At 40.5% G+C, this 13224-nt stretch overlaps 1 protein-coding gene across 2 annotated transcripts in view; it reads left to right on the top strand.

Annotated features, from left to right (window-relative positions):
• The window catches only part of Adcy2 (adenylate cyclase 2), a 373278-nt gene that overhangs the window by 294200 nt on the left and 65854 nt on the right, over positions 1 to 13224 (top strand). For both annotated transcript variants that reach the window (XM_028873686.1, XM_028873687.2), the window contains exon 15: positions 5384 to 5468. In XM_028873686.1, coding sequence (XP_028729519.1) covers positions 5384 to 5468 — 85 coding nt within the window. The remainder of the gene's footprint in view (positions 1 to 5383; positions 5469 to 13224) is intronic.

Genomic DNA, 13224 nt, shown 5'->3' on the forward strand with positions numbered 1-13224 from the left:
AGTGTGTAAAATAGTGGAATTTTATGAACTCTATTATTTTTGTCAGTTTTGTCCAGAATATATAACTCTTATTAAGTAATATTTTAAAATAAAATAAAATGCTTGTATTAGAACAGAGGAAAACTAATCATTTAACTGTTTCTAACTTAGGGAGGCAGGAATTCTAATGAACAAATTAGAATCAAACAAGCAAGTCAAAATAGATAATGCTTTTTAAAGTCAGTAAAATAGAAAATAATTAAGAAAAATTAATAAAGCTAAAACATGGATTGGGGGCAGAAGTAGTTTAAAAATTTCTAAGCCAGCAGCAAGACTAATGAAAAACATAGAAGAGATTAACATGAGGTTCTCTAACAGTTAGGGAGAAAATGATTCACTATGTACTTACAGACATCAACTGGATACATTAGGAATTTTATAATTACCTGAGGCCGAAAGTATTTATATAATGATAAAAATAGTATTCCTTAGAAAAACAAAACTTTAAGTGATTTTGTATCTATTGATTTACTTAAATTTGCTTTAAAATTCTTCCCACAAGAGAAAGTCTACATCTGAATATTTATATGTGAATCTCACCAAACGTTTTAAGAAAACAAGAGGAAAGAATTGATCAAATATTAACAAATCTTATAAATGTAAATGAATAAAAACATACTATCCAAAAAATAGAGCATAGAAACCCCAGGCTACAAATCCAAGGTCACGTTTCTCTGTGTCCTGGAGATCAGAAACAGGAAGTCAAAGGTAGGACATAAAATATAAAGAACTGTTACAGGAAGCAGATCACAGAAGAGCTATCTGTAGTGATATAAATTCTTGGCATGAGAGAATTCAAATGAAAGGCATTATGTATGAATAAAGAGCTTTTAAATTATCTCTTTTATTTTTTAAGATTATAATATAATCACATCATTCCTCCCTCTAAACCCTCCCATAAACCCCTTGCTCTCTTTCAAATTCATGGCCCCTTTTTTCATTAATTGTTGTTATGTACATATGTGTATATACACATATATTCCTAACTATATAAATATGACACGCTTAGTCTATATAATGCTTCTTGTATGTAGATGTTTTCAGAGATGACTATTTGGTGTTGGATAACTAATGGGCGCGTTCTTCCCTGAGGAGGACTGTTTATCACAGTCTGAGTATTTCTCAGTTGCCCTTATGGAGGGTTGAGATGTGCTTTCCCAGGTCCACATTAGCATGTCTGTTGTCCCTGTTCAACTCACGCTTGGACAGTCCTGTTGGTGAGACTTTATGGGTGTCGCTTCTGATGTTACTAAGAGACACGATCTCACAGCGAACGTCCTGTTTCTCGGGCTTTTAACAACCTTTCTACTGCCTTTTCTGCAATATTTCCTGAGCTTTGGGTGCAGGAGTTGTGTCATCGATGTTTCTGTTGGGACTGGGCTCCACAAGTCTGCATTTTGATTGGTTTTGTTTTCTGAAATGGTTTTTTATTTCTTGCAAAAAAGAATTTTCCTTGATGTCAGATGAGGACACTTATCTGTGGGTATAAGGACAAATGTTCAGGAGGAGATTATGTTTGATTTGTAAAGTGGTGGTTGTAGGTGCACCAAATAGACTCAGGATTTCACTAGCCCTGGTTAGTTGGCCATGTTCTTGGTATCAGACATGATTTCACCATTATCCAGTGTATCTTTATGCAACCAGAGTTGCCACTACCTTGTTTATGCCTCCACTGCACCCTTAGGGTCACCCTACCATGCTGGTCCTTGTGGTTCACAGGTATCACGGCTGCGTAGGACTGCTTTTCGCTTCCCTCCTTTGGAACCTTGAGTTTTATTATGATGTAATCTCCAAGAGAATTTAGCAATCATAACTTCCTGTGTACTCCAGCTTCTCTTTGAAGGAAAAGAACAAGATTTATTGGAATGTTCAGATATATTGACAAACTCAGAGTCCTGATGGGAAATACTTTTACACTCCCTAACATTCACAGGTCAAGTGAAAGTCTAACTCCTCTGGCTCTCTCAAAGTTCTTAGATAACACACTTTGTTACCAACAATAAGTAAAATATATAGCATTTTCAAACTGCATAAGACATAGTAGAAATGTGATGTATTTATCATACCCAGAGCAAAAGTAAATTACCATAATGGGAAAAACAGAATCTTCAGTTTCTGCTCAGATATAATGAAATTAGAAATAACAAGGGCCAACCAAAAATAGCCACTCTGCAGAATCTGATAATCATGTTTTTAATTATTCTCATATTATAAGGAGATGGAAATTGAAATTATAGACTTTATAGAAAAGAGTAACAATGAGTAGCTATAAATCAAAAGCTATAGTTTGACTAAAAGAATAATTGTTGGAATATTTGTGTTCTTAAATATATTTATTGGGAAATATAAAATATTGATAATAACAATTAAGGAAGAGAAGAGTATAAGTTTCAATAAGGTTATTTTAATTTGAATTGGAAGCTAATAATGTAGAAAATTAACAGAAATCATAGTACTTAATAAGAAACAAAAACTCAAGTTTTGAGTTTGGCAAAATATGTGGTTTCAAGACTCATCTGGATTTTAGAAAAAAATAATATTAAGCACAAAAATAAATTACTTAAATATGAGGATTTTTTTTAAATTATAGGAAAAATTTACATAGGATTTTTTATAATTTTAAATTATAATTACATTATTTTCCTCTTTCCACTTTCTTCCTCCATCTCCTCCCATGTATTCCCCTTGTTCTCACTCAACTTCATGACTTCTTTTTCCTTAAGTGCTACTGTGCATATAGATAAACTCCTAAATATATAAATACAACTCGCTCAACCCACATAATGTTTTCTGCGTGTATATGATCTCAGGGCTGACCATGCGGCACTGGATCACCAGTTCTGGAGGGAGATGGCTCTTCCCTGGTTCACACAATCTTACCGCCCTCTTTTCTGCTATGATCCCTGAGCCTTAGGTACACAGATCGTGCTGTAGATGTTACGTAGAATTTTCACATTTGAAAATCCAAATAAAATAGATAATTCCTAGTGGCATTATCAAGATTGATCCAAGAAACAGAACCAATAAACATGGCAGAATTATGTAGTGCCTATGAGTAAAAACAGATCTCCGTCAAAAGTATAATTACACTGTGGCTGAAGAGATTGCTCATTGGTTGAGATCACAGATTGCTCTTGCAGAGGATCCAGGTTCCCAGGACAAGCGTGGTGGCACACAACCATGGATAACTGCAGTTACAGGGATCCAATGCCCTCTTCTGACTTCCACTGACAGTAAGCATATACATAGTATACATACATACATACATACATACATACATGCAGGTAAAAGGTTTATACACATAAAAGGAATAAATCTGTTTTGGATTTAAAATTCAACCACATAGGCATTGTGTGCATATTATGTAACGGAGATATAACCTTCATCTGCCAAACAAGACTCCCACCTACTTTCATGTCTGTTTTGTGGAGGAAACCCACTGGTACTTAACTATGGTTGCTTGCTACTTTAGACTACACACACTCCCTCCCCTAAGAGGAATTTCTGTGGTGTGCAAGTAAGGAGGTTATAAGCCTAGGGCAGAGGCTGGCAAACAGGATCTTTGCTGTCTTCTGACCACGGCATAAGAACTGGATTGTTCTCTGGGGGGATAATGTTCCGGATAGGGGAGTTTAGGGAGCACATAATATTTACCTCAGCTAGACTCTAAGTAGCCCTGAGATCCCATCTCACCCCTTTTTGTGTAATAGCAGCTTGAGGACCCATGATGCCCGTCAACAATCTAGATTTGCTCTGTGTACACCATCGTGTAGGGTCTTATCTGACCCACCTTGACTCGGTGCCCAAGCATTGAATTGAAGTGAAGTTTACAGTCTTGCTGAGGCCACCAAAATCATCTCCTGAAATAGTGTAGGTGTGCGTGACAGGGGGTTGAGAGATCGTGCCCCATTGTGAGGAGGACCTCAGGTGTTGCTCAGTACATCATCCGCTTGCTTTGTTGCTCTTCCTGGGGCTCAGGGTGTGTTCTTGCAGGATGACTGATTGCACTTGTACTTATTCATTTGTGTCTGGTTTTTCTACTCACGTCCTTGTCATCAGGAGGGCTCTCTCTCCTCTTCAGTGCTGCTTCATCTGTTTCTTCTCGGTTTCTAGCCCGTTGCATTGGCATAAGCTTCCATGGTGGCCTCAGATTACATCCGACCTTTCCTTGGATGTTCCATTTGAATTTCATCTTCAATTGTTCATAGTGCTTTGGCCCTTTACTTAGTCCTGAATTCTTCTAGCATGGGATTAAATGGCATTTTGAAGATTATGAATTCTTTAGTAATTTAAAGTACCACTCAGAAATACATAAAATTCCTTTTTCTCATGTGTATTTGTGTATAGTGTGTATGTGTGTAGTGTGTAGAGTGTGTGTGTGTGTGTGCAATCACCTATGGATACATGAATATGCATGTGAGGGTCAGATGTTAACATAAGGTGTTTTCTGTCACTCTCCACCTTTATTCACTGAGAAGCAATCTCTTGTTGAACCTGAAGATCATGCAGCTAGCCCAACAAGCCAATTTGCCCTGGGGATCCACTGTCTCTCCCTTTTGAGTGCTAGGAACATGGCCTTCCACACTCACTTGGTTTATTATTGGGTACTAAGGATGAAAACTCTTCGTCCTTATAAGAAAGTGCTTTTATCCACTGAGCTTTCTCCACAGCCCTGACATACAGTTTTTATATGTGAGCCTGAAAGCTGTCTGGGCAGATTTAACCCAATGAACATGCTTTTCATGTGATCACAGGATACTTTCATGTTTGTTGACATGATCAAGCCTATGTATAGCCTGTGCTATAAAATCCTGCAAGAAATTCAGGAGACACTTAACCATGTCTGTGTTGAATAAAGTTGAATCTGAGTGGAAGGTATGGAGGAAAGTGGAGATTCACTGTCTCCAGGACACCAGTGATAAGGGTAGGATGAGATGCTCAAGGTGGTCATGGTGGCCTCCATAGAATGGATTCACAGCAGCTTCTAAGACACCAGCAGCAGGAGAGAGGTGACTTGGGTGATGGGATGGACAAATGGAGCATAAAATAGTGAAACAAAATGGGAGCCCCATAAAAACGGTCCTTTCATCCATAAAATACCAGTGTTATAGTGCTGTTTCGTTCAGTCGCAGGGCGGTGTTCCACCATGGCTATCAACACTTTTCCAAGGACACTTAATTTGGCTTTGCTTCATTTTTTTCTTTTCTCCAAAAATTTTATATATATATTGAGGTTTGAAGTCCTGATTTAGTTACCTTCTAATTAAGTAAAAAGTGTTATTGGTGATTTCCAGAGTGACAGACATGACCTCCACACTAACCTGTTGCTTTTTGTCTCCTGGTAGAACATCCATCCTTGGCTTCTCCTTTGGAGCTGCGTTTTTCTCCCTCACCTTCATCCTCTTTGTCTGCTTCGCTGGACAGCTTTTGGTAGGTGCTTCAAACATAGAACTTCTTTGGAAAGTGTGTTTATTGTATTGAAATGGCTTACTTTCATTTCTCAGAAGCAAGGGAATTGTTGACTATTTGAAGAGCGGTAGATGTTTCTAGCATCCTTCAGGCCAGTGGGAGAGAGACCCTCAGGTACAAACTGAAGTGTCTCAGGGACAACAAAGACCCTCATTTAATAGCTATTACGATGTTACATGGCTTTTTTTTTCTCCTGGAGATGAGGACTCACTCTGTAGCCCAGACTGGCCTCCAACTTACAATCCTATTACCTCTGCCTTCCAAACAGCTGGGGAAATGGATATGTACCACTGCACCCAGCAAAAATGTTGGGTGTCACTTCATAAGACGCATGCTTTTTCTCATCTGATTGTCAGCTGTTTTAAATTCATCTCTGAGTTTTGGACTACTTGCAGCAGTGAATGCAAGCATGAGAAGCTTTTCCTGTAAAGGGCAATTAGATAGTTTTAACAACACCTTTTAATTCTAGTTTGAAGATATAAAAATTTGGAATTTAACAGATGGAAAAATACCATTTATTTGCATGTGAAGCCAACCCTTGCACAGTTTCATAGTTTACATGCGAGCTAAGCACTAATTTGGGATATAAAAATTATCTCTTCATTTATTGTTTGCATGTTAAGCAAATGTCACTGGATGGCCAGAGCACTATGAGAGCTATCTTAGAAAGCCAACAAGGAGACATACAGTAAGCCAATGTTTCATTTCGCTGGACACAAGTGAAAACAGGAGACACTACCTAAACTGAGCACCCAGCATGCATGGGGTGCACAGACATATACAACGCATTCATGCACATAAAATACTTACAATGAGAATGCACGTGTTTTTCCATGATCTACAGTCTTCCCTGTGTGGAAAAGCACACAGACTCACTCTCTCTTCCTTGTCCTCCTCTTCAGCCCCCTTCTCAGGCCTTCAGCACAAGAACCATCACTGTGGCTCCATTATAAATCCAGCCCTGTTCGAAAAATAATATTTTACACCTCTGTGCCTAAGCAGCTGTGTTTGTCATTGACGTGGAGATGGGGCATGGAGGATATTGGCTCTGTTACTTTCAAGGAAATGCTATGATCTTTCTCATGCCTCCCTTTTGGCATTGCCCGACTCCAGCCACTTTATCATTAATCACATAGCTCTTGAGACCCCCTGTTCTTAGACTGTGGACTCCCAAGTTCTATCAAGATGAAATTAATAGTTCCCCATCACTACCACCCTTCCCAGGGGCTTCCCAAACCCTAGTACAAGTTCTCGGTGTCTCTGAGAAAATCTTGAACCTACAAATGAACCAGTGTCTACCTCCCCCTCAGAAGACTATAACATGCCATGGATTGCAAAGGCTAAACTTGAAGATATTTGTCTTTTTATTTACCTTTCAAATTAGCATACAGAAAGGAATGAGTTTCCTTAGTACATTTTTATGCATGAATTGTTTTGGATTCTCCTCCTCCCCCTGCTCCTCTCCCTCTTCTCTCCCCTCACTTGAATCCTCCCATCCCCAGTACTATCCTTTCCATGTTCATGTCTCCTATATTTTGTCACCTGCTCCTAGCCCATTCCTGAGAGATTCCCTTCCCAACTCATACTCCCTTCACAGTTTAGAGGCCTATCCCTGTACTCACTCCCACATAAATACACACCAGCAATCCTATAATCTGAGAGAGAGAGATCACTACAAGTTCAAGGCCAGCTTGGTCAACATAGTGAGTTCCAGGACAGTTGGGGCTCAGAGTAAGACACTGTCTCAAAAAGTAAATTAGGATCTCTAATCTTCATGTGAGAGAAATCATGTGGTGACTGTAAGATGATCTAGTTCCCTGTCTTATTGGGGGTCTGTATTTTTCCACTAACTAGAGATTCTGTCCTTGTCCCTGACACTGAGTCTGGGATACCTTAATACAATTTTCAGGCACATCATATTTCCTTCAAATTTCATAATTTTTTAGAGCTGAATAAAATGTCATTGTGTGTGTATCCCATTTTTGCCGTTCACTTCTACATTTATGGATTCCTAAACCGATTTAATTTCCTTGCTGTTGTGAATACCACAGCAACAAACATTATGCAAATATCTCTGCGGTAAGCTACAGAGTCCCTTGAATGTATGCCCAGGAGTGGTATATCTGGATCACATGGTAGTTCTCTTTTTAGTGTTTTGAAAAACCTCCACCTTGGGCAATACAAATCAAAAAATCAAAATCAAAAACCTTGATTTCTGTATTGCCCATACCAGTTTACAATCCCACTAGCAGTGAATAAGAGTTCCTCTTTCCCAACGTCCTCTGTAGCATGTGTTGTCATTCATTTTCTTGATGTCCACTCTAACTAGAGTAAGACACCCACTAGAGTAAGATCTCTCTTTTGACAAAAATTGAGTCAAAATGGATCTGTGCTCTTAAGTCAAAAACTGAAGTGCTGAAACTGCTAGGGAGAAAGAAAACACTTCAAGCTATAGGCATAGACACAACCTTGTGAAACAGGACTCCAGTAGTACAGGAAGTAACCCAAGAACTGACAAATGGTGTTGTTACATGAAAGGAAACTCTTGGCAGAGAAAAGAGCCTGCAGAATCAAATCCTTATCAGTTGTGGTTCAGATAGAAAATTAATATCCAGAATGTATAAATATGTACAAATTGAACACACAAAAAAGCATAAACCTGCTAATCAATAAATGAGCCAATGAACTGAACAGATAGTTCTCAGAAAACTAAACACAAATGGCTAATAAATATTTTCAAAGGTGTTCGACAGCCTCCCCTCCAGGTAAAAGCAAATTAGGACATTTCTCTTGAACATTCAATAAAAGGATCCTTGAATAAGGCTCCCCAGTGGCCAGTTGTAACTTCAGGAAGAAATTCTCATTCCAGGAATGGATTCTTTTGGTGTTTGTAGGATTCTGTAATGATTGTTTAACTGTCAACAGCGAGGGTATTAATGAGTAACTGGTTTAGAGAGTGTTAAGTGTTATTGCAAATAGAATGGAAAGTTGTGTATATCACAGATCCTCAATGGTGGTCATGGAAAGATGGTTCAGCCACCTGGCTGCTCATTCTCTGGGCCCTGGGAAACTTACCAGTTGCATAAGAGCTGGTGGGATTAGCATTTACTTGTTAATTAAATACCGAACTTCTGAAAATGTACAGAATGCCGCCAACTGTTAACCTGCAAACATAAATGCCAAGGGCAGTATTGATGCTAGAGATGCCAGTGTGAAATTCTCTCTGTGAAGAATTAAAGTAAAGCTGCTCTTTCAAAAGGAAGTCACGCAGAGGCAAGTGTGATGGCTAGTTTTAGAGTTTTGACTTTCAACATGATTGGAATAAGAAACATTGAGGCACAGATGAGGCATATAGATGATGGGTGTATCTGTAAAGGTGTTTCCAGGGCTGTTTAATAGAGGAGAAAAACCCCATCTCAAATGTGTATCATACCATCACATGAGCTGGACTGAACTACAAGGGGAGAAGGAAAAGGCCAGTTAGGTGTGTTTCCCCTTTCTCTGCTTCCTGGCATGCGGCTCCCACCGCCATGCTTCCCCTGCCATGATGGACCGACTGCATTCTGCTAAGCTAGGATTCAAAGTGAACCCTGGCTTAAGTTGCTTTGGTCAGATTTTTGGTCACAGCAATGAGAGAAGTCACTAATCCTGTCAATCTGGTCGATACTTGTCCTTCCAAACTTGGTCCTTGTAGCAGTCTTCTGCACAAAATGTGCAGCACAAGGAAGCCATCATGGTTGGCATTTCATAGCTGGCTTGGCCAAAGGTAGGAACGCGGGCCGTGTGCAAACCCTGGAGCGATAATGACACGCGGGTCCCAGCTTCTTCTTGTTGACCCCCAAACGTGAAGGGGTTTATTCGTAACTTGTTCTGAACCTTGTCGGGAATTCCTTTCTTTTACAATGGTCCACTGAGCAGCTCCTCCCTGCCTTTCCCTCGCCCCTGCAGCGTGCCACTGCCTCCCCAGGGAGTGCTCCCTCCGAACCACCACGGCACTCACTGCCAAGTTCCTGCCCATGGAAGGGGCTCAGCAGACAGTCCCATTCCCAGAGACCTTGGAATCTACACCAGTTTGTGATGAGCACCATGGGACTCCAGACGTGTGCTACATAGTTAAGCCTCAACTTTATAATGTGCCCTGTGACCTTTTTTATCTTGTCATTGCTTCCCCTGACATATAGTTAGTCCCTTAAGACAAGAATGGCTTCTCAACACCCAGGCAGGCTCCCACTAGACCCTGTATAATCCTGTCCACATGAACTGTTTTGTAAGTAGACACTGCCTACACACAGACATCCTTACTTCCCCTCTTCTGCTCGAGGAAGCCCGTCTATCTCCTCACAGATGCTCAGAGCCAATAAAAGAAAAATTACAGTGATGGCAATGTTAATAATGAGCACAGATATTGCTGGACGGCTTCTGAGCTGTGTGGAAGGGACTTAGCTCTCTATGGTACAAAACAGTCACTCTGATCAGAAATAGCGCACGCGTGCGCGCGCACACACACACACACACACAAACACACAGAGAGAATCCCCCAAACAAAGCTTACCTTTGAAAATGCTAGAAAATGTCAGAAGCCATTTTCCTCCAGTGTTGTTACCCCCTGCCTTGTGCAGTAGACGTGAGTCTGATGCCGCCCTGCCACCACCTCCTTTGAGGATGATAATGAAAGCACAGATGCCGAGTTCACGCTAGGAGAGGGAAAGTAGGTCGCACCCCAGCTAACACAAAGCTCTCTCCTCCTCAGGAGTGCTTGTCCATTGAAGTCCGGCTTCTCTAATGGCACTGCGGCACTCGCCGCCTTCTCGGGCTGAACTTGCTGGTGACCCCTTTTCCATCTTTCCCTCAGCTTCCCTTTGTCTGTTTGGAAAATTAGTAATAATGTGGTAATACAGCTGGTAAACAGCATGTGGCTGCATGCTGCTTCCTGAGATCCAGAAGTCCCGTCCTTCATTTGACGTGCAGTGTATATGGACATTATAATTGCTGCTACAATCTGATGTGATTTTTTTTTTAATTCGCCATGTCTCTTTGCTTTTGTCTATTGTTCCTCTCTTCTGCTTTTTTTAAAAAAACAATTGTACTTTTTTCGCACCAGTAACTTGGATGTGATGCACTGCAGCCTGGCTGTTTTTTTGGGGTTAGGTTTTAGTTTACTTTAAAACTTGTGCTGTGCACCTGATTCTCAAATTCTGTTATAACTGCATCTTGAACAATGCAGGGACCATACTCTAATCTCATTACCAATCTCATCTTCCAGGCTAGTATTGTTTAATCTTTGTATATTTAATATTCTCAGATTATTCGCTTTATCATTATTCTTGTTGGTTAGTGATTTTTCTGACTATCCCTTTCTGAACATGTTATCTTCCTCTGAATTCAGTTTTCTCAGTAAAAAACACCTGCCTTCCTGACCCTTCCCATGAGAGTTTGCATGACAGCTTTTTTATTTTATAAATACATGTTTCTTCATTGTGATCCTTTATCATCATTTTTTAAAGTGTTGTTCTAACAATTCCATATTCTCCTGGTCTGTATAGTACTGAGAACTCTCCCTCTCCCCCTCCCTCTGTCCCTCCTTCTTCCCCCTACCCCCTCTGTCTCCCCCTCCCTTTCCCCCTCCTCCCCATCTCTGTCCAAGCACGGCATATGGAAGTCAGAAGATAAGATTTAAGTGTTGGTCCTCACCTTTCACCTTGCTTGAGACCAGGTTTCCCATTTTTCAGTCCTGCATACACAAGGCTAGCTAGCCAGCCTACAAGTTTCCAGAGATTCCCCTGTCTCTGTCTCCCACCGCAGCATAAGAGCAATGGGTTTACAGGCATGTTTTGTTACACTGGGTTCTGTGTGGATCTGGGGATCTGAACTCAGGTTCTCACATTTTCACAGCTAGTGCTTTATCAACTGAGCCAAGTCTCCTGCCTCAGTGAAGGCAATAGTTTGGGTTGAGCTATCTTTTCAGCTATTTGAAATCCGAGTGTGTTGTATCAGCATTAACTCTCTTGTGGAGAGTATGTTTGGGTTCAAGGACTTGAGCGTTCATCATGTGCCTTTTCACCACCCTACGGGTCTCGTGGGTCCCATCTTAACATCTAGGGTAAGATTTCCCTGTAAGTGTATATTCGTTCTTTCTATATCTCTCCTATATATATATATCTCCTATATATCTCTAACCAATCCTGTTTGTTGGTGGTGAACGTGGTCCTGTCTCAGTGTAAGGAAGAGTCAATCCTTGGACACAGTGGCCCAGTGATGAGCAAGAGTATGAGGAAGTAGATTTGGTGGAATGCTGATGGTAGTTAAGTCAAAGGCTACACTGCCCTGGGCTCAGGAAGCACCTCCTCTTCAATTGAGTGACACCTTCTGAGGACAGGTCAACTTTCTATTGGTAATGTTAAATCGAAATAGGAGGGGTTTTTTTTTTTTTTTTGGTTTTTCGAGACAGGTTCTTTGTTAGCTTTGCGCTTTCTGGGCTCACTTGGTAGCCCGGCTGCTCGCTCCAGAGATCCCTGGCTCGCTCCGAGTGCTGGAAAGCGTCGCCACCCCCGCTAATAGGAGGGGTTTTAATAAGCCTCCTTTTCTATCAGGGGTGTTACTCAAGTACTGAAAATTGAATATTCTGAGCTGTGTAGAGAACTGCAAACAGAATCAGTGTTGACCTTTTAATAATAAATTAAAGTACAAAGTCATGGATTTTAGTGTCACATTTTCATACTCCCATTTCTACTAGAGGCAGGGTCTTTGTTAGCCCAGGCTGACCTCGAACTCATTGTGAAACCAAGGATGACCCTGAACTTCTGATCTCCCTGCCTCCTCCAGAGTACTGGGTTTGTGGCATGTGTCCCCCTGCTTGGGTTCTTCATTATACTTTGATCATTTTCCTTTCATTTTAAAATCCCAGTCTTTTGGTTCTTCCTTTTCCCGCCATTGGTTTCTCTGTTTGCCCACCAAGCCCTTCTGCTTCCTCTTCCTAGATACTAGCACTGATGACCAGCTATCAACATTTGCTTTTAACTCTGACTCTTGTTGGCAATGTAGGCAGAAACAGAGATGCCTGCCTCCTTGACCTTTAAAACAATGAGCATGTGGCTTGATATGTTTATAAATGATCTCATAGCACAGCTTTGAGGGTCTAAGCTGTGTGGGAGACGGAATGAAGCCAGGTGCATCTTGAATCTGTGTTTCTGAGCCCATGCACACTAAACTCCTGTGCCTAAGAGTCTCTCCAAGTTCTATTTGTCACTTGATTCTGCTGCATGAATAGAGATGAAGTTCCCGTCAGTTTGTCCATATCTATTTCAGTGAACAACAGGCCTAGGGGTGGAATATAACAGATTCTTATTAGATGGTATATTTAAAATACATTGTCATAATTTATTCTAAACTTCAGAATTTTTAATTTTATAATTTCAAAAGTGTCTTGCAGAAACTAGATAATACCTAATTGGTTATGATATGGAATCTGAGATGGATATGTGTTTTCCTTGAAGTGATAAGGATTTATGTTTTCTATTCTAAATCTTCAGTGTCATGGGTATTTATCACTCTCAATACAGAGAGGAAATCATTGATTAGAATCATTTTTATCTTCAGAAAAATACCAATCCTACTCCATAGGCTGCAAACATAGAAGTAATGTTTTAATTGACCGGAGTCCAGCCAGATATTATTGTATGCCAGAGTCTGAGCTAGATAAGAATGATATGATTTCTTG

Source organism: Peromyscus leucopus, chromosome 19, assembly GCF_004664715.2.
Source record: "Peromyscus leucopus breed LL Stock chromosome 19, UCI_PerLeu_2.1, whole genome shotgun sequence".
Lineage (NCBI taxonomy): Eukaryota > Metazoa > Chordata > Mammalia > Rodentia > Cricetidae > Peromyscus > Peromyscus leucopus.